Source organism: Eulemur rufifrons, chromosome 2 (genome assembly GCF_041146395.1).
Source record: "Eulemur rufifrons isolate Redbay chromosome 2, OSU_ERuf_1, whole genome shotgun sequence".
Taxonomy (NCBI): domain Eukaryota; kingdom Metazoa; phylum Chordata; class Mammalia; order Primates; family Lemuridae; genus Eulemur; species Eulemur rufifrons.
The window spans coordinates 19732624-19751252 of NC_090984.1; the positions used below are offsets into that span (position 1 = coordinate 19732624).

Consider the following 18629-nt stretch of genomic DNA (forward strand, 5'->3'; position numbering starts at 1 on the left):
TTGCAGCAAAGGAAGGACCGGGGCAGGGCCCTGAGGGATGCAGGGTGGACAAAGCTTGGGTGCACTGGGGGGAGGCTCAGGTGGAAGGTGGAGCAAGCGCACAGGCACCGAGCGGGAAGGCTGGACAAGGGGACGGGCGTGGAGAGGAAGGCCTGGATGCTGGCTCCATCCTGACACATCCCAGGTGCTGCCAGTGTGCTCATCTTTACCTCCAGTGCCAGGTGCAGGGAAGGAAGATGAGCCCCAATTAAACTGTTCGAAGCCCCCTGCAGCCAGGGTTTCCTGGAGTTCCTCCAAGGCATTCAGAGAGGATAGTCCATGTCCCCCATCCTTGCCTCTCCCCCGCTGTGGCTGGTTTGATGGGTTGAGGGCCGATGGTCACATGTGTATCTAGAGCCTCATCAGCCATGACCCAGAAGAAAGCAGCAAGCTGCCCACCTGGCCACTCGCAGCCCCGCACCCCACAAGCTAGGGCCCCTCGGAAGGCGTGTGGGTCTGGAAGAGGGGAGGTAGGAAGAGCCCCACGGTGCCCAGGACGCACACAAACACGAAGACCCACAGGAACAGCCGGTCGACCACCATGGCCACGTACTTCCAGTCCTCAACGACCTGCAGGTAGACAGAGGGGCTGGTTACAGGTGCCAAGCACTGGAGTCCCTGCTTCCCCCGAGTCAGGGCTTCACTCTCTGGTCAGGGACCCCACAGGCCACGGGCATGGCACTGAGTCCTGGAGTGGCAAGATCTGAGTCCAAGGCTGGTCTCTCAGCTGGGCAACCCTGTGCCTCTCTGGGCATCCGCCACCTGGATCCATCCCTGTCCCACACATCACATTGCAGGGCCACTGGGAACTTGGGCTGCATAGAAAAGTGAGGACGCTAAGGGGTCATTGATCTCACATATTCTGATTTGAAAACCGAATCTGGTTATAAATACAGGGGGATGAGGCCCAAAGACTGCAAGACCCCTGCTCCTTCTTTTCATTTTTATCCCAAACGCTCTGCCTGAGCTGGTTCTATCTAAACGAGGATTTGGGGCCCACCTAGCTTAGTGGAGCGGGGTAAGGGGGGGCGTGCCGAACACCTGGAAATCCTACTGTTTAATTTGCTCACTTCCATTCGCAGCAGTGTCTGTGTTCTGTAATTAAGACCCCGTCTCCTCCTGCTGCATCATCTGGGTCTCTTTCTGTCTCTGCCATCTCTCTCTGTCTCTGTCTCTCACCTGCTCAGACCCAGCTGTGGGTGTGAGGTTGGCGGAGACCCGGCTGGCTTCCAGAGGTGTCAGAGGTGTCACCACAGATGGGCCCGCATCCTTTGCACTGGGGGAGATGCCCGGAGAGAGGCCTGTGTGCCCAGCACCCTGGCCTCCCTCCCCCGTGCCTGTGTTCACACCCCACCTGTCGGCTCACCCACACATTCCTGGTAGAGAGGGCCCGATCCAAAGGCCCTAAAGGTCAGCAGAGGCTCCGGAGCTGGAAATGTGGGCGGCAACAGGCAAGCTGACGTCAGTGACCCAATTTAGCAGGGCCCCGTCAATGGTGTGTATCTACCCCCCAGGATAATCCCGACACGCCAGCCCCCACGCTCCCAACCAAACACGCTGGCACCTGTCCCTAAGATGCAGCAGGCGCAGCACAGCTCCCGCACAGAGCACTCCTTGGCTTGCTTTGTGACAGTCCTAATTTCAAACAGCTTTTTTGTTGGTGGGTGTGTGTGTTTTTCCCCTCTTTTTATATTTTTGTGCTATTTATAGTGACCAGTTAATCACTAGGGTGGGTGAAGGTGCTGAAGATGAGAAACGCCTGGCCGGGCTTAGGGGCGGGCAGGCTCTGGAAGGGGAGAAAGCCTCTTTTCTCCACCTGGACGTGAGAGAGTCAACAACCGATAAGTCCACCACGTGTCAGTGCAGGGCAAGGCATTGGGAAGGGCAAGGGAGTTTAAGGACGTTGGCTAGATTTGGGTAGAGAGCCTGGCTCTGCCCTGCGCCTGCTGTGTGATGCCAGGCAAGTCAGTGAATCTCTCTGAGCCTCCCTTTCCCCATCGTAAAATGGGGGTGCTAGTAAGAGCCGCCTCACAGGGTTCCTGGGAAGGTTAGCAGTGATGTACTTCAGCTCCTGGCAGAGCGTCTCCTTTAACAACGCCGGTGATTGTACTAACAGTGGGTCTGCCTGGCTGCTTCCCTCAAGACAGCTTGGAATTAATTGAGGTAGAAACAGCAGGACGCCCATGAGTGCCGAGGGGGTGGTGAGGCCTTTAGGAGACAGAGTCCAGGGTGGGCGGTGGCTCAGCCAGGGGTGCAGGAGACAGTGCTTCTCAGCCTAGAATGTGCACAGGACGCACCGGGGATCTGGCTAAAATGCTGGCTCAATCAGAAAGGGTGGCCCCAAAGCTGCCATTTGGGAAGGTGCCCAGGTGGTTCTCATTTAACCAGCGGGGCTTCAGGCTACACATTAATGTTTAGGAGCCAATGAATTAGGTGATGCTGAGCTACTGAATGGTTTTAAACTAAAAAAACAGCATGATCAAATTAATTTTTCAGGAAGTGAAATCCGAGTGCTGTACAGCTGTGCTTCTCAAACTGGAATGCACCTAGGAATCCCCTGGGGACCTGCTTAACATGCAGAATCTGAGTCAGCAGGTCTGGGGTGGGGCCTGAGAGTCTGCATTTCAACAGCTCCTGGGTGATGCCATGGCTGCGGGTCCAAGGACCACACTCGGAAGACTTATCTTGCGTCCTATATTCCATTTGTTACCAGTAATACATTTGCACAGTGTGATTTTGGAGCTTTTCAGCCTGCTCTTTTCTCTCCTCTAACTAATGGAATGCCAGTGCTTCCCTTGGGAATGCAGCTAGTGAAAAGCTATCTCAGAGAGATAAGAACGAGGAGATGTCCTCTTTTTTCCAAGCAGCTGCAAAGGGGGAGACACCACGTTATGGCATAAAAACCCGTTCAAAGAATCTGATCTGTTAAGGTGTGGAAATGAGAACATTCACAAGAGTATGAAACTTGCTCTCCTGCCTGGTGAAGAAATGTGTGTGCAAATTTCAGTCATTGTCACATTCTGTGTTCAGTTATCATAAAATTGTCCTTAGAAGTGTTATTTGTTCAAAGGAGTCGTTTGACATACCCAAACTTTAGCATTCATTGCTTTGTCCTGCAAACTTAACCTCTTTTTTAAGAATCTGTAATTCTAGTCATCTGACTTGATAATTTATTGCCCTGGTAACAATTATATTTTAATTGATGCTTCCATACTCCTGCAAGCATTTTGCAAGTCTGAAGAGGATGGGGGCAGATGCTCCCCCTATCCCCTATGCCCCAGCCCACCAGGGTTCCCTAAAGGCTGCAGAGTCATCTCCCAGCCCACTGACAGCCTCCCCTTTCCTCTTCTCTGCTCCAGGGCTTTCTCCAGCTGCAAAGCTGGCATAACCGGAAGTGCAGGGGAGTTAATGTCTGGGGGCTCCCTCAACCCACAGGGTATGGGTGGGTAAACACCCCAGCCTTCCTCCAGGGCGATGATTCTGAGGCTTGTTCCCATGGGTCCCCAGAGGGTCTGCAAGAGGACTGAGCCCCAGAGCCCACAGCAGTGTCCTGCTTATTCCACCCTCCACTGGCTTTCCTCCTCTCCCCACTCACTCCCCACCCTCCTCACTGCGCTTCCCAGCATCACCTTCCAAATAAACTCCCTGCACCCAAGTCTCCATCGCAGGGTCTGCTTCTGGGGAACCCAAAACAAACCAAAAAAGATCACTGGTACTTCTTTCCTCTCCCCCTGAGCATGAAGCTATAATAAAACTCATTTCAGTTTTAGATTCCCTCTTCAAACAGAGTTTAAGAGTCCTTGTTTCCTATGAATTTACTGGGAAACTGGTGCTAACTATCCAAGCCCTTTCTATCAGGCAGGTGGGCAGGGGCTGGGCTAGCGACTCACGCTCTGGTCTTCATCGTCACTCTTCATGTGCTGGGCGATGAAGCTGACGCCCTCAATCGCCTCCTGCACATCCTGCCGGAACCTCCCAGAGGACCTGAACCGGAAATCCCTGGAGTCTGGGCCGGCTGGAGATTTGGGAGCTGCAGAGGCGGAGTTCACAAAGTACGTGGAGTTCCCAAACAGGTTGGAGGGGCTGGCAAGGCCCACGGCAGAGGCAGCAGAGGTGGTGGCCTCAGTCTTCATCAGGCGAGACTGGCTGGGCTGGGGGGCCCTGGCCGGGCTGCTGTCGGGGCCAGGGCGCTTCATGAAGAGGAAGGTGGGCAGCTTGTGTAGGAAGCAGCGCTTGACCCAGGGCGCCATGGTGTGGGTGCTGGGCGAGCGGTGGTGCACGTTGAGCACGCAGACGCTGGTGACGATGGAGAAGGTGACCAGCACCATGGTGAACATGAGGTACTTGCCGATGAGTGGCACGTCGAGGGAGGTGGGCGGCACGATCTTGGAGATGAGCAGCAGGAAGACGGTGAGCGCCAGCAGCACGGAGATGCACAGCGTCATCTTCTCACCGCAGTCGGACGGCAGGTAGAACACGAGGATGGCCAGCGAGGTGATGAGCACGCAGGGGACGATGAGGTTGATGGTGTAGAAGAGTGGCTTGCGCTTGATGATGAAGTCATAAGTCAAGTCCACGTAGCTGGGGTCCTGTGGGTTCACCGTCCTTCTCCCAGGGAGGGCCACTATGTCCCACTCACCACTAGGGGTGAAGTCGTCCATGCTGGCCGTGGGTGACATAAGGACCATGTCGATCTCCGTGTGGTCGTAGGTCCAGGAGCGGAACTTGAGGGTGCAATTCTGCTGGTCGAAGGGAAAGTGCTTCACCTCGATCTTGCAGGCGCTCTTGTAGATGGCAGGGGGCAGCCACTGGATGCTGCCGTTGGAACGCACCACCACGTTGGTGTAGACAGACACCTCGTAGGTCCCGTCGGCACTGGGGTGGGGGCGGTGCAGGGGGAACACCATGAAATCCATGGACAAGGCCTGGCTTGGCCTCAGAACTCATCCCTTTAGGATTATTTCCCGCTAATCACCCTTCCCACCCCCCAGGCCCTCACTGAAAGGGACCTGCTTTTCTCAGCAACTCTGTGGTAGAGAGAGCCCTACTATGAAGCACTCTGAAGGCTTCACGTGGAATAGCTTTGTAAGCCTCACAATGGTCCAGTGAGGTGAGTTTTATTATTATCCCCATTTTACAGACAGGAAAGCCAAGGCCCAGAGGAGTTAAAGTGACTTCTTCAAGGTCAGAAAACTAGTAAGCAGTACAGCTGAGACTTGAACTCAGGTCTCTGTGCTACTGCTGGTATAACTATGACTCAGGAAGAGTCTCTTTAGCTCTCTCCACCCACCTAAGATACCTACGCACGGTAAGTCAGTGCAGCCGGCAGCCAGCACTGACAAAGCAACTGAGGCCCAAAAAGACAGTGTGGAGGACAGAAAGAGCACTGGGTCCCAGTGAGGCCCCATCTGCGACTGAGGGCGCTGGGTCTGCTCATCTCCACGCCCTCCAGCTTGAGGTCCGGGTGGAGCACAGATGGGGCCCGGGGTTGCACTTGGGCCTGGAGGACCAGGGGTTGGGCCTGCTGCCCGGCCAGGCTGTCACCAGGCCTTGGCCGACCCTGCCACTCACTTGTTGTAAAGCACAATGTCAGGCAACCAGATGCGCTTTGCGGGGATCCGCAGGATGTTCACGCCCTCGTAACGAGAGCTGTTCCAGGCCAGGCGGTAGTCAGTCCATTCCTGAACACACAGGCAGGGCCCTGTCACTTGTAGGTCCATCACCATCAAAGGGCAGCACTGGAGGAAACATCTCCTGGGCTGGGGACCCTGCAGGGCACTTACCTGTTTCAGCCAGACGTTGGTGGTCATGATCTGTTCCCGCTCATTCTGGGGAGGGAAACGGAGCTGTCAGTTCACAGGGAAGGAGGAGCCCTCACCCATGGATCATGCTTTGTCATGCCAAAGCTCTGAGCTCCAGGCCCACGTGATCGGCTACCACACAACATCTCTTGGATGGCTCAAAGGCATTTCAAACGCAGCATGTCCGAGACAAAGCTCATGACCCTCCCCCGCACCTGGTCCTTCTTTGGCATTGCTGTCTGAGTGCTTGGCACCCCTAGCCATTGAGTCCCACAAGCCAGAACCCTGGGAGTTGATCTGACATTCTGCTCTCAGATCCACCAGTAAGTCCTGCAGGCTGTGTCTCCTACGTGCATCTCAGATCTGCTTCTTTCCATCTCTGCTGCCACCATCACCTGTCACCTGGACTGCTGCAGTAGCCCCCTGACTGGTCTTCCTGCTCTGCCCTGGCCTGCCTTTAGTCTGTTCTCTGCAGAGCAGACAGGGGAATCCTTTTAAAATCTCAGCCCCTTAGACTATGTCACTCTGCTCAAACCCTCCACTGTTTCCCTGTCTCGTCCAAAGTAAAAGCCAAAGTCTCGCCCAGGGTCTATAAGGTCCTAACGATCGGCCCCACCATCTCCCCACCCCAATTAGCTCCATTACCTCATATCTCAACACTGTGCCACTTGCCCGTTCCCATTCTGCCATGTGCTTTGGTTCTGCCTTTGCACACATCGTTCCCTTCACCCTAGAAATCCACGCCGATGGCTTCCTCCCTTTCTTCAGGTGTCAGAAATGTCACCTTATCAGAAAAGTCTTCCCCAACCTTCCTACATAAAACACTCCGTTTTATTTTTCTTCATAGCACTTATCACCCCTGGACACAATTTATCTATTTGTGTATTGTCTGCGACTTCCCACTAGAATCTAAGGACCTTGAGGAAAGAAGGCGTCCAGTACTCAGTAAATATTTTCTGAATGAATACACGAATCCTACCACAGTAATCCAGGATACCATCCTCCATCTCTCACCTGGACCACTGCAAGATGCTCCATGCTGATGTATGTCCATTCTGCACACCACACACACATGCACACACCTATGCTTCCTGTGCAGCCAGAATGACCTTCCCAAAGGTCCTGCCATTTGCCCCCTCAATCTTATCCCTGTTTAGGTCACTTCCTTGACTTCCTTCACATACAGAATAAAAACTCCTTCACAGGGTCTACAGGGCCTCGTCAACTTTCCCAGCCTCCTTTCACCTCCCTGTGCCCCTTTATTCTGTGCTCCAGCGCCCTTGGCCTTCTTTAGCTCTTTGAATGTGTCTCATGCTTTCACTCTGTGCTATTTTTCCTGCCTCCTCTTCATCAAGATAACCTCCAGCATCCTAATGTCACCATGGGACTCATTTCCTCAAGGAACCTTTCCTGAATTCTCAACTGGGGAATGTATCACTAGGATAAGGTTGGGTTCCTAGTAATAGACAGCCTGAGTAACACAGGCTTGCCTTCAATAAAGGAGACATTTACATCCCCCTCACGTAACAGTTTGGACATATATGGTGGTTCTGCTCTACAAAGTTCTTAGGTACCCAGGTTCATTCCAGCTTTGTTCTCTACCACACCTAGAGTGTGGACCTCATCTGCATGGTCCAAGATGACTGCTGGAGCTCCAATCACAACATCCATGTTCCAGGATGTTGGGGGGGAAGTGTAAGAGGAGGGAGAAGAAGGATACATGCCAATCATCTCATTGTGATTATTTAGGCCATTTACATTTAATGTAGTTGCTAATATATTTGGGTTTAAACCTACCATCTATCTATTTTCTGTTTGTTCCCTTATCTCTCTTTCCTTGATTTGTTTTGGATTAATTATTATTCCATTTCTCCCCATGGTAACGTGACTCTTCTTTTAGTAGTTACCCTTGGGGCTACAATATACATACTTGACTTTTTAGAATCTAATATAAATTATTACTTTTACCACTTCTAAAGCAAGACAAGGACTTTAGAACATTTCAACTCCATCTACCCCCTCCTGACTTTTGGGCTACTATTGTCATGTGTTTAGTTATACATATAGTTGAACCCTTCCAAGATATTTTTATTGTTTTATAGTATCAATCAACTTAAAATCCATCCATATAGTTACCCTTTCTCTTGTGCTTCATTCTTTCTTACATATCTGTGTTTCCATCTGGGATCACTTTCCTTATGGTAAAAGAACCTCCTTTAGTATTTCCTTTAGTATTTGGATCTCCTGGCATTAATTTCTCTCTCTCTCTTTTTTTTTTTTTTTGGTCTGAAAAATATCTTATTTTCTTCATTTTCAAAGGATAGCTTCAAAATCCTTGTCTAACTCTAGGTTTGCAGGTTTTTTTCTGTAGTACTTTAAAAAATGTCATTCTGTTTTCTGGCTTCCATTTTCAGCTGTTAGTCTTACTGTTCTTGGGATTTTGTTTTTGTTTTTGTTTTTCCTTCTTTTTCTAGATACTCTTAAGATTGTCTCTTTGTCTTTGGTGGTCAGGAGTTTGAGTGTGACGTACTCAAGTGTGCTTTTCTTTGTGTTTGTCACCCATGGAGCCTCTTGAATCTGTAGCTTAATAAATATCTTTGATCAGTTTGGGAAGTTCTCAGCCAATGTCACTTCAAATATTTCTTCTGTCTTATTCTTTATCTTCCTTTTGGGATTCCAAATATACATGTTAGACCTTTTTTAAAAAAAAAAATCATATACCATATCTTCTTTTCTATATTTTTCATCCTTTTCTTCTTTCTGTGGTTTGTCTAGATGTTTTCTATTGACCTCCCTTCCAGTTAACTAATCATCTCTTCTGCTATGACCAATATACTATTAAATCTATCCAGCGAATTTTTTTCCAGTGAGTTTTAAAGTTTTTGTATGTTTTTAGTTTGAAATTTACCTTAGATTCTTATTTATAATTACCAGTGTTCTGGACAAATTCTGCATCATTATAGTTTTCTTGAATATATTAATATCAGTTATTTTATTTTTAAGAAAATTTGTTTATTTTCTTTTTTTTTTTTTTTTTTTTGAGACAGAGTCTCACTCTGTTGCCCAGGCTAGAGTGAGTGCCGTGGCGTCAGCCTAGCTCACAGCAACCTCAAACTCCTGAGCTCAAGGGATCCTCCTGTCTCAGCCTCCCAAGTAGCTGGGACTACAGGCATGCACCACCATGCCCGGCTAATTTTTTCTATATATATTTTTAGCTGTCCATATAATTTCTTTCTATTTTTTGTAGAGATGGGGTCTCACTCTTGCTCAGGCTGGTCTCGAACTCCTGAGCTCAAACGATCCACCCACCTCGGCCTCCCAGAGTGCTAGGATTACAGGCGTGAGCCACCACGCCCGCCTTTATTTTCAATTGTGGTAAAAAACACTTATCATAAAATCTACCATCTTAATGCAGTTACTTTGAAGTGTGTATCTGATGACTTTAATATCTGGACCATCTGTGTGTCTGTTTCTGTTGTCTTTTTCCTCTTGATTTTTTTTCTCATTGTCTTGTCTTATGGAATGCCCATAAAAATCTGAATTTTTATCTGATTTTATATTTCTCCAGAGAGAATTCACTCTGGCTTTACGGCAGACAGTTGGAGCAGGGGCAGATCACCTTAATCCAGGCTGGGACTGAGCTGGTTCAAAGCAAGTTTCAGTTTTTGTGAGGCTGATCTATTTTTTATTCATTTTTACTCCTACAGGTGGCCCTTCCAGGGTCCCCACCAAAGTCCCATTTCCTTAGTGGGACCCCAACTCGCATTGTGTCATTTCAGCCCTGTGACAGTGCCGAACATTTAGCTAGGCTTCCCAGCCTCTTGGCTACCACTTAGTGCTCGCTTTTTTAGCTTCTTGGCCCTCGATTATTTACCGATCATCAAATGTGATGAAAAGCACCACAGACTGTCAAGGTCAGCTCCTGGACCCTGGCCACTCAAGTCCTGGCTAAGGTCTCCAATCACCTTCAAACAGTTTTTTTTTTTTTTTTTTTTTGGAGGTACTTTTTGTCCAGCTTTTCTATTTGTTCTTGTTGAGAGACAAGCTATTCTGCCATTACCAAAAGCTGAGAACCTTCACCTGTCTTTAAAAAAATATTTTTAAAGTTGAGATATATAATAATTTACATACAATGAAATGACAACTCTGAAATGTATAGTTTACTCAGCTTTAACAGTTGTGTTATCCACGTAACCCACCTGCTTTCGAGATACAGACTGTTTCTATTATCCAGAAAGTTCATGTATGCCTTAGTCCTGTCCCACACTTCCCTGCACGCCCCCAGCAGCTGCTGAATGTACCTAAAGACATTGGTATAGGACTCCGGCCTCCCCAAAAGAGCTGCTTTGAAAAGCCTACTTGTCTTACCCAGCACTAAATCCGCCTGCTCTCTAGAAATTTCCATTTAAGTTTTTTTTTTGTTTTTTTTTTTAGACAGAGTCTGGCTCTTTTGCCCTGGCTAGAGTGCCGTGGCTTCAGCCTAGATCACAGTAACCTCAAACTCCTGAGCTCAAGCAATCCTGCCTCAGCCTCCCGAGTACTTGGGACTACAGGCATGGGCCACCATGCCCGGCTAATTTTTTTCTATACATATTTTTAGCTGTCCAAATCATTTCTTTCTATTTTTAGTAGAGACGGGGTCTCGCTCTTGCTCAGGCTGGTCTCAAACTCCTGAGCTCCAACAATCTGCGCGCCTCGGCCTCCCAGAGTGCTAGAATTACAGGCGTGAGCCACCGCGCCCGGCCCATTTAAAATTTTTTATTGTTTTAGAGATGCCATCTCACAGGTGCGTTCCACTGTGCCTGGCTGGAAATGCCCATCTTTAAACTGGTTGTGTCTATAACTCTCCCTCCTCAAGAAACAAATAAACTTTGAGAAATGGAAGGACCACTCCCCACCAAAACCTGATATTTATTCTGCACAAGCTCTCAGGAATCTGACAGCTCCCAGTGGTACTTGCAGGGGTGGGGGCTGGTGGCTATGTTCCCTCCCACTTCCGGTGGCCTCTATCATCCCACAGAGCCCACAGAGCAGGTCTAGCAGGGGCAGCCTGAGCCTGGAGCGCAGCAGAGCCACGGCCCGTTCACGCGCACCAGGGTGGCAGCTGCACGGCCGCAGCTGGGCTCGCCCATTAAGCAAGAAGCCCTTGGCTGGACAACAATCTCAGACACCAGCCTGGGTGAGACCTGGCTGAAAGCCCTTGTTCCTTCCAGTCCCCGTGGAGGGAGAGGGACAGAGAGTACAAAGCTCTACATCCCTCCCTACTCTTGGGCTGTGCTTCCTCCTAGGGGAGGGAGCCAGCCGTTAATTTGGCCAAAGCCTTATTGAGGACTATAGATTTGAGGAGCTGGGTTTGTGGGGGCCAGTTGTGCTGGAGAGAGAAGCTGGGGATTAAGAAGGCAGTCACCTGTCCAGAGGAACTTCAGCCCCCCAGGTTACCTCCTTCCCCATGGCTGGACACAGTGCTCTGCCCTCTCCCCTCTGAACCTGCCCTCACAGCTGCTCCTAGGCACAGGGTAACCCTGCGGGTAGGGACATGGGAAGGTTTACAATGGGTCATAATTCCCTCAATACCCCCAACTCAGAGACAGCAGCTGGGAGAAGGGAAAGTCCCTGGCACCTCGGTCTTCCTCAGCACCACCCACCCATCCTCAGCCACGTGAATGCTGCAATCCTCTCCTCCTTTACCTTCCTGCAGCAACCATCCTCACCTGCCCAGACCCTCACCCACCTGGCTCTGGTCCTGCCCCTACACCTGGGCCTCTGTACCCGTCAATTTCCCCCACCTGGTTCTTATTTTCCCCAGTAACTAGAGGGTACATGAGGCCATCTGTTGAGCAGACTGGGGGAGACACTATGGTGGGGCTGTGTGGATAAGGAGGAGAAGCGTAGAGTCCTGTTGGAGACCCAGCTGAGCAGGGTCTACGGCAGGCCCATTGGCTGCCTACCCAGTGGTCATCCTGCTCCCACCCTCCTTTCTTCTGGGTTCACAAAACCCTGACTTCATTGACTATTGGACACCCACGACCTTTGTGAGCCCCCCCAGCCTCCTTGCCATGTGTTGGTAAGTCTAAGCCAACTGCCATCATTTTACTCCCCTGGTCAAGGGCTGGCCAGGGCTTGGCGTGGGCTATGGCTCTCCCAGTGAGATATAAGGGCTGCCTAGGCGGCAGATCTCTGCAGAAGTTTTCCTCATACTCCAAAAGGAACCTAAAAAACGATTTGCAATTTCCTGCCACGGACACTGTCATGTGAGGGTTTTATGTTTGGAGTTGTGGCCGCCGTCTTGTGACTGTGAGGAAAAACCCAGAGTTGCAGAGTGTTGATATCACTGACAACAACCAAGAGTCTGACATCATGGAATTACTGAATTAACCAACTCTGAAATTACTGGCCTGCTCGCCTGTTATATAATGTAATATTAATACATGTGCTTAACGTTTCAGCCTCTCTTAGTTGGATGTTCTATTACTTGAAGCCAAGGCATGTTAATTGATACTGAGATCACGGATTTGCAGGTGGCTCCAAACTGGAGCTAGGATGCACAAAGTGAGTAGGACACCCCAGGCAAGGAGAACGGCATGTGCAAAGGCCCAGATAGCATTTTTGGAATGAAAGAATCATAACTTAGAGGCAGGCTCAGGACCCTCAAAGTTTAGGCAAATTTCTTAACTTACAGACATGAAAAAAGATCAGATGAACAATCGAGGACCTTGCCTAGAAACCTGGGCAATGCCAGAAGTAAAACTCAAGCTGCCTGACTCCCAGCCCTGCACACTGAAGGGCCGGCCTTTTCCCCAAGCCCTGGCAGGGGCACTGAAGCCCAGCCCGCCTCTCCTCCTGCACCTCCCCACGGCTGCCCTCTGCACCTACCACGCTGATGAGCTGGGCCAGGGAGAGCTGCAGCTGGATGGAGACGAGCTGCGAGGAACTGGTGGCCGGGCGGATCAGGCTGTTGTAGCGGGTTTTGTTCAGAAGGTAGTCCATCAGCTTCTCCTCGGCATTGGCCACACGACAGTCCCCTGGGAAAAGCCATAGTCAGACCTGCTGGGCCCTCTCCCAGCTGAACCCCACTGCAGCTGATGGCAGCGAAGGGGAGAGCTGAGAGGGCCAGGGAGCACGGGTGCCCCAGGCTGAAGCAGCTAAGGGGCTGGCAAGCCTGCCTCTCCTTGGGGGCTTCAAATTAAATACCTTCAAGACAGAGCTCAGCTTTGTCCCCCGTGCCATACCTCTTCCTCCTTCTGTTCCTTCTAGCAAGGAATGGCACCCCACACTCTAGACATCTAGAAATTGGGCAGCTCTTCCTGCCCCCTCCCTTGGTTCATCCAAGTGGCCATCCAGTCCTGTCTATTTTACTTTCCAAGTCCCTCAGTCTGTCCTCTCATGTCCACTGCTACGGCAATGGCCCCAGCTCACCATCCCTGGGCCAATCCGGTAGTTTCCTTGTTGGTCTCCCACCCCCATTCTGCCCCTGTTGTCCATGTACCATACAATGCTAGAGTGGTCTTTTTATAACAAACTGGGCTGGGGCCCTTCCCTGCCCATGACAAATGTTTTGGCTTGGCATTCAAGGCCTGTTGCCTGGGCACTGGCTCATGTTTCTCAGCCTGATTTTCTCCCACCTCTCTGTCTCTGCTGCAGGCACTCTATATCCCAGCCATACCCCACTGCTTGCCTTTCCCCACGTGGCCTTCACTGTCTCACTTATTGGTCTTTGAACACCACTTTCTTCTGCCAGGACTGCCCCCAGCCCTCCAGCCATCAAATATCTGAGTGTCTATTTTGTGCCAGGCACTGTGCCATGTGCTTGGGATAATGGCAAGCAAAAAACCAGAAACAGTTCCTGCCACCCTCGAGCTCACAGTGCAGGGGAGGAGCACTATCACGCAAACGTGTGTTGTGTGCAGAACCGGATGCGAGCTGGTGCTTTCCATAGGAGGAAAACGGCACTGAGACGGGGGATTTTCTGGGTTCAGACTGAGACCTACAAAGCACTAGGTCCCTCTGAGACACCAAAGAGAGTGTCCAGCTGGCAGCTGCTTCCTGGTCTGGAGCTAAAGGAGAGGTCTTAGCTCAGTGCCACGTTCAAGACCCAGCTTAAATGCAGCGTCCTGCAGGGAAGCCCCTTGGGCTCCTACAACCCGAGATCTGCCACTCTTCACATCCCAGGTCTCTGCCAAGTGGGATTTGGGGCTTTGTCTCATCCCCTCACCTGTCTGGGAGTGAGGGTGCGGTTCAGGGACTTGAGCGCATGTACTCTGCTGTCTTCAGGGAGAATATGTCAGGTATAGGTGCGGCGGCACCTCAGAAAGAGGGACACTCAGAGGAGAGGCAGGGACACCTGAGCAGGAGAGCCCAGGAGCAGGAAAGGCGATGGGAGTGAGCAGAGGAAGCACAGTTGGGGCAGGACAGCAGGTAGGAGGAGCAGGGAATAAGGGAGGCTGGAGAGTGGGGCTAGGGACACTGGCAGGGGCTCGCCAGGCTCAGGAGTCAGATTGCATCTTCCCCGAAGAGCCAGTTCACTGAGTCTCACCAAAGCACTCCCTCTTTGTGTGGGGCCGGAGGGCCGGGAGCAGGGATGCCCGATTGAGCAAGTCTGAGACAGACTCTTGGGTGGGTGCTGGGCCAGACACATGGCCGTGGGGAGCAGCCGCCACCCTGCCTATACCATGCACTTTCCAACTCGCTGCCTATCTGGAGCAGATGCAATATTTAGTGCCTTGTGTAAGATGCTCCTAGTGCACCTGCTGCCTGCTGTCCCTCCCCCAGACTGCCCTGGGCTCTTCAGAGGGGGGGGTCTTATGGATGCTTGGCCTAGATTGTGAGACCTGCTTCCCATGCCCTGGACCCCCCTCTCCCAGAGGCCAGCTGCTTGCATATCCTGGAAGCCAGTCCATAGCCCCAGACTACAGCTGGGTCCTTCCCATAGCCTTTCTTCATTATATCTATTGGGACGGGCCCCTCATTTCATAGAGAGGGGTGTGTCTTGCCCAAGTCCATCTGGCATGTCTGAGGCAGCTCTGGGATCGTAATCTGTAGCTCCCAGCCCCCAACCCTGCAGTACTGGGGGAGGCTGCATCCCACGTCTCTGAAGTCCCAGGAGGCTGGTCCAGCTCGGTTCCTGAGGGTCCAGGGCTGCTCTGTAGGCTGTGGGGGCTCATGTTCCAGCTCTGAGCCCATCTGATGTGTTCAATTTGCTCACCTTTGGGCCTGTCCTGTCTTTCAGGCATTCAGATGACCCCGAGGGACTCTCCCCCATGTTGAGGACCAGGTATGGACTCCAAAGTTAGAGGTTCCCAGATCCTTAGATCGTTCGTCCCAACCCTCATTTCTCAGCTGGGGAAACAACTGAGACCAACAAGGGGAAGGGACTTTGTCAAGGACCCCCAGTAAGTCAGAAGCAGAGCCAGGTCTAAGAGCCCCTTTCAGGCAGAGGCCTTCCCCTGACCTCTGTGCCTTCTTCAGTGCCCCGCTAACTTCCCCATAAGCAGAGTGCCCCTGCAGAGGCCGTAATTGGTGCTGTCTGGGGTGGGTGTGTGCCTGTGACTGCGCCCGTGTTTGTACTTGTGTGTGTGTGTGGCGGGGCGGGGTGGGGGGCGAGAATGAGCAGCAGAGGTGCTGTGGCTGGGATGCACCCCCTGCCCCCCAAAAGGGGGCTGGGGAAGCCCAGGACCACACATGTTTAGGCTTCTCATTTTGCTGCTTAATACCGGTGAGGCCTGCTGGGCTCAAAAGACAGGGACAGGCCTTTCATCCCCAGCTGATAGGGGTGGCTCAGAAGGGGTGGAAGCTGCTAGGACACAGTTGGGGGTCACATCCCAGCCTGTGGGCCGATAGAGTCAAACAGAGGCTGCCACTAGGGGTCAGTCACGATCCAGTGATTCCAATGGGGAGTGGGCCCACCAGCCTCTGTCCAGGGTCTTGCCTTCCGAAGCCTTCCCTGGAAAAATCGCTCTCCTGCAGAAAGGGGCTAATGATCTGAGAGGAAGCCATAGCCAGATTTCTAAACTGTGTCAGTGTGTGTCTAATTTGAAAAAATCATATCTAATTTAAAAATCTATATCGAAGATACACCTACTGTTTTGGAATACAAACTACAGAAAGTGATGGTCCACAGACTCTCAATGGCAAGTGGGCATCTGGGAGGGCAGAGTGATTTTCATTTTGGGGGGAGGGTGTGTCCTTAACTGAGGAAGGGAACACAAGATTTGTGTTAATTAAAAGGAAGCTATGGGCCGGGCGTGGTGGCTCACGCCTGTAATCCTAGCACTCTGGATCACTCAAGGTCAGGAGTTCAAGACCAGCCTGAGCAAGAGGGAGACCCCCATCTCTACTAAAAATAGGAAGAAATTAGCTGGACAACTAAAAATATATAGAAAAAATTAGCTGGGCATGGTGGTGCATGCTTGTAGTTCCAGCCACTCGGGAGGCTGAGGCAGAAGGATCACTTGAGCCCAGGAGTTGGAGGTTGCTGTGAATTAGGCTGATGCCACAGCACTCTAGCCCAGGCAACAGAGCAAGACTCTGTCACAAAAAAAAAAAAAAAAAGGAAGCTATGGATTTTTTTAAAAGTTGAGAGTTTATCTTTTACAAAGAGCTCACAATAAACTACTAGTGCTTCTCCAATCATGTGCATGAATCACCTGGATGCTTGTATAAATGCAGATTCCCAGGCTCCGTTTCCAGAGCTTGGTTCCGTGAGCCCAGGGTGGGGCCCAGGGACCTGTAATGAGTGATGCAGGCTGCCCCAGGACCACACCTAAGAAACACTGCAAGTGGCCCATATACACATCTGAGTCCCCAAGTACGAAGGCAGGGCATATCATCTCCATAGACCAGATGGGGAAACTGAGGCCCAGAGAGGGCGAAGGAATGGCACAGGGTCACCCAGCAAGCAGTAGCAGAGCCATGATATACACTGTGTGTGGACACCATCTTTGATGAGAGCTCCACTTCCCTAAAGGAATCTTGGTCGTACGCCTCCACTCCTACCTTCTGCGCCCTCTGTGGTGGGTCTCTGTCCAAGGAAGAAGCAACCCTGGTCCTCTAGGAAAACTGGGCCTCAGAAGAAAAGGTTGGGCCACAGTGTAGGAGCTGAAAGAGCCCTTGGAACTCAGGTGGGGAAACCGAGGCCGGGAGAAGGCAAGCCTCACCACAGCTGAACTCTGCCTGGAGAAGGGCTGATTGAGGCTGCCTTCTAGGTGTCAGAGGCTGCAGGTTCCCGAGTAGCAGGCTCCACTTCAGCAGCCCAGCCCTCAGACAAGCTGGCGGTGCAGGCCGCCAACCCTCAGGGGTGGGTGACCACAGGTGGCGGTGCCATACAATGCCGTTTCGCGCTGGGCCAAGTCTCTGCATCTCTACAACAGCTATGTCGGAGGAGACTCCTCCGAAGCTGGGCAGCAGACTGGCTCCCAAGCGCCTACACCGCCCAGGCTGCGGGCTGCTCTATGCTCACTCTCCAAGAAAGTCGCCTCTTGGACGAGGAAGGAGGCCCGGCCCTGTCGCGGGGGAGTGAGTCAGTGCACCTCCAGCTTTTCTTCGCGCTGGGGACGACAGGGGCTGCCTGCGGAGCCGGTGCCCCACAGTCCCGCTGCCCCAGCCCCAAGACACTGGCCACGGGGGGTGGCCCTGGCCCTCGAGGCAGCGCTGAGCAGAGGCGGCCCCCATTCCGAACCTCGCGGACCCGCGGACCCACGCACCCGGGCCCGCCCCCGCTGCCCCGGCCAGGGGGCTCAGCCCTACCCACGCCCCCGCCCGCCCGGGACCAGCTCGGGCTACTCTCCCGGGCGCAGGGTCCCCTCCCTTCCCTCCCACCTGTGGCCAGCCCCGCTCGCCCAACCCGGCACCCCTCCCTCCCCCGAAAGGAACTCACCGCGCCCGCAAAGGGCGACCAGGGAGGCAAGGACCAAGCAGTGCGCGCTCCTCATGGCGGGCGGGGCCGGGGGCAGCGCCGCGAGCTCAGCCGTCGGGCCGCCGGCACTGGCGAGCCGCGAGCGGGCGAGGGAGCGCTGGTCCCGGCCCCGGTGTCTGGCCGAGCGCCGGCGGCGGCCGCTAGGACCCCGCGGGGAGCCCAGCCGAGCCCCGCGCGGGCAGCAGCCGTGAGCCCCGCCCACTCGGGGAAGGCGCAGGGCCGCTGTCAGGATCCGGAGACTGGGGGGTCGCCCGGCGGCTGGCCTTGGCGCTTCCGGACCTGCTCGGGCCTCCCCACCATCTTCGAAGGGAGGTGGGCAGCACAGCGCCTGCACCCTCTGTACAGTTGGGGAGACTGAGGCCGCGAGGGCAGCAGGCGCTGTACTGCTCAGGGAAGTGGATGTGCTCCATCGGGGAGACCCCTGGGCTTTGCCTGCTGTCACCTGGAACTCAGGACTGGGGGGTGCCTTAGGAAAATGAATGATCTCAAGTTCATAGCCATGGGGTTTGCTGAAAGAAAGGACACCGCTGGAGTGAGCCAGCAGGCGGGGGCACTGCCATCTGCAGACATTGCCAGCAGGGCACTTCGGAAAAGTGAGGAATTTGGGAGGGTGACATAGCTCAGGGTCCCCTCACCCAGCTTGGGGACTGAAGAAGGGAGCACGGTTAAAGGGAGAGGATGGGCCAGAGTGGGCTGGCTGTGTCCTCCGTCTTGGGCCTGCTAACTTGGGCTGACCAGAGACAGCTCACATGCTTCAAGAGGGCAAGCACACCCCTCCCCCAGCTAGGGTGTCCTCACCAGGTGTGAGAGTCAGTACCATTGCCTTGGGGGTTGGGAGATTTCAGAGGACAGGTGTCAGTCAGCGCCAGGGCATCCCC

At 52.7% G+C, this 18629-nt stretch overlaps 1 protein-coding gene across 1 annotated transcript; it reads right to left on the reverse strand.

The window, feature by feature from the left end:
* Positions 1 to 468: 468 nt before the first annotated feature.
* On the reverse strand, positions 469 to 17767 carry CHRNB4 (cholinergic receptor nicotinic beta 4 subunit). Its single transcript, XM_069456937.1, has 6 exons — positions 17713 to 17767; positions 12714 to 12862; positions 5823 to 5867; positions 5611 to 5720; positions 3930 to 4914; positions 469 to 609 (listed from the first exon to the last, which is right to left on the reverse strand). Exons 1-6 carry the CDS (start codon positions 17765 to 17767, stop codon positions 469 to 471), a joined length of 1485 nt encoding a protein of 494 aa, XP_069313038.1.
* Between the last annotated feature and the right edge of the window lie 862 nt (positions 17768 to 18629).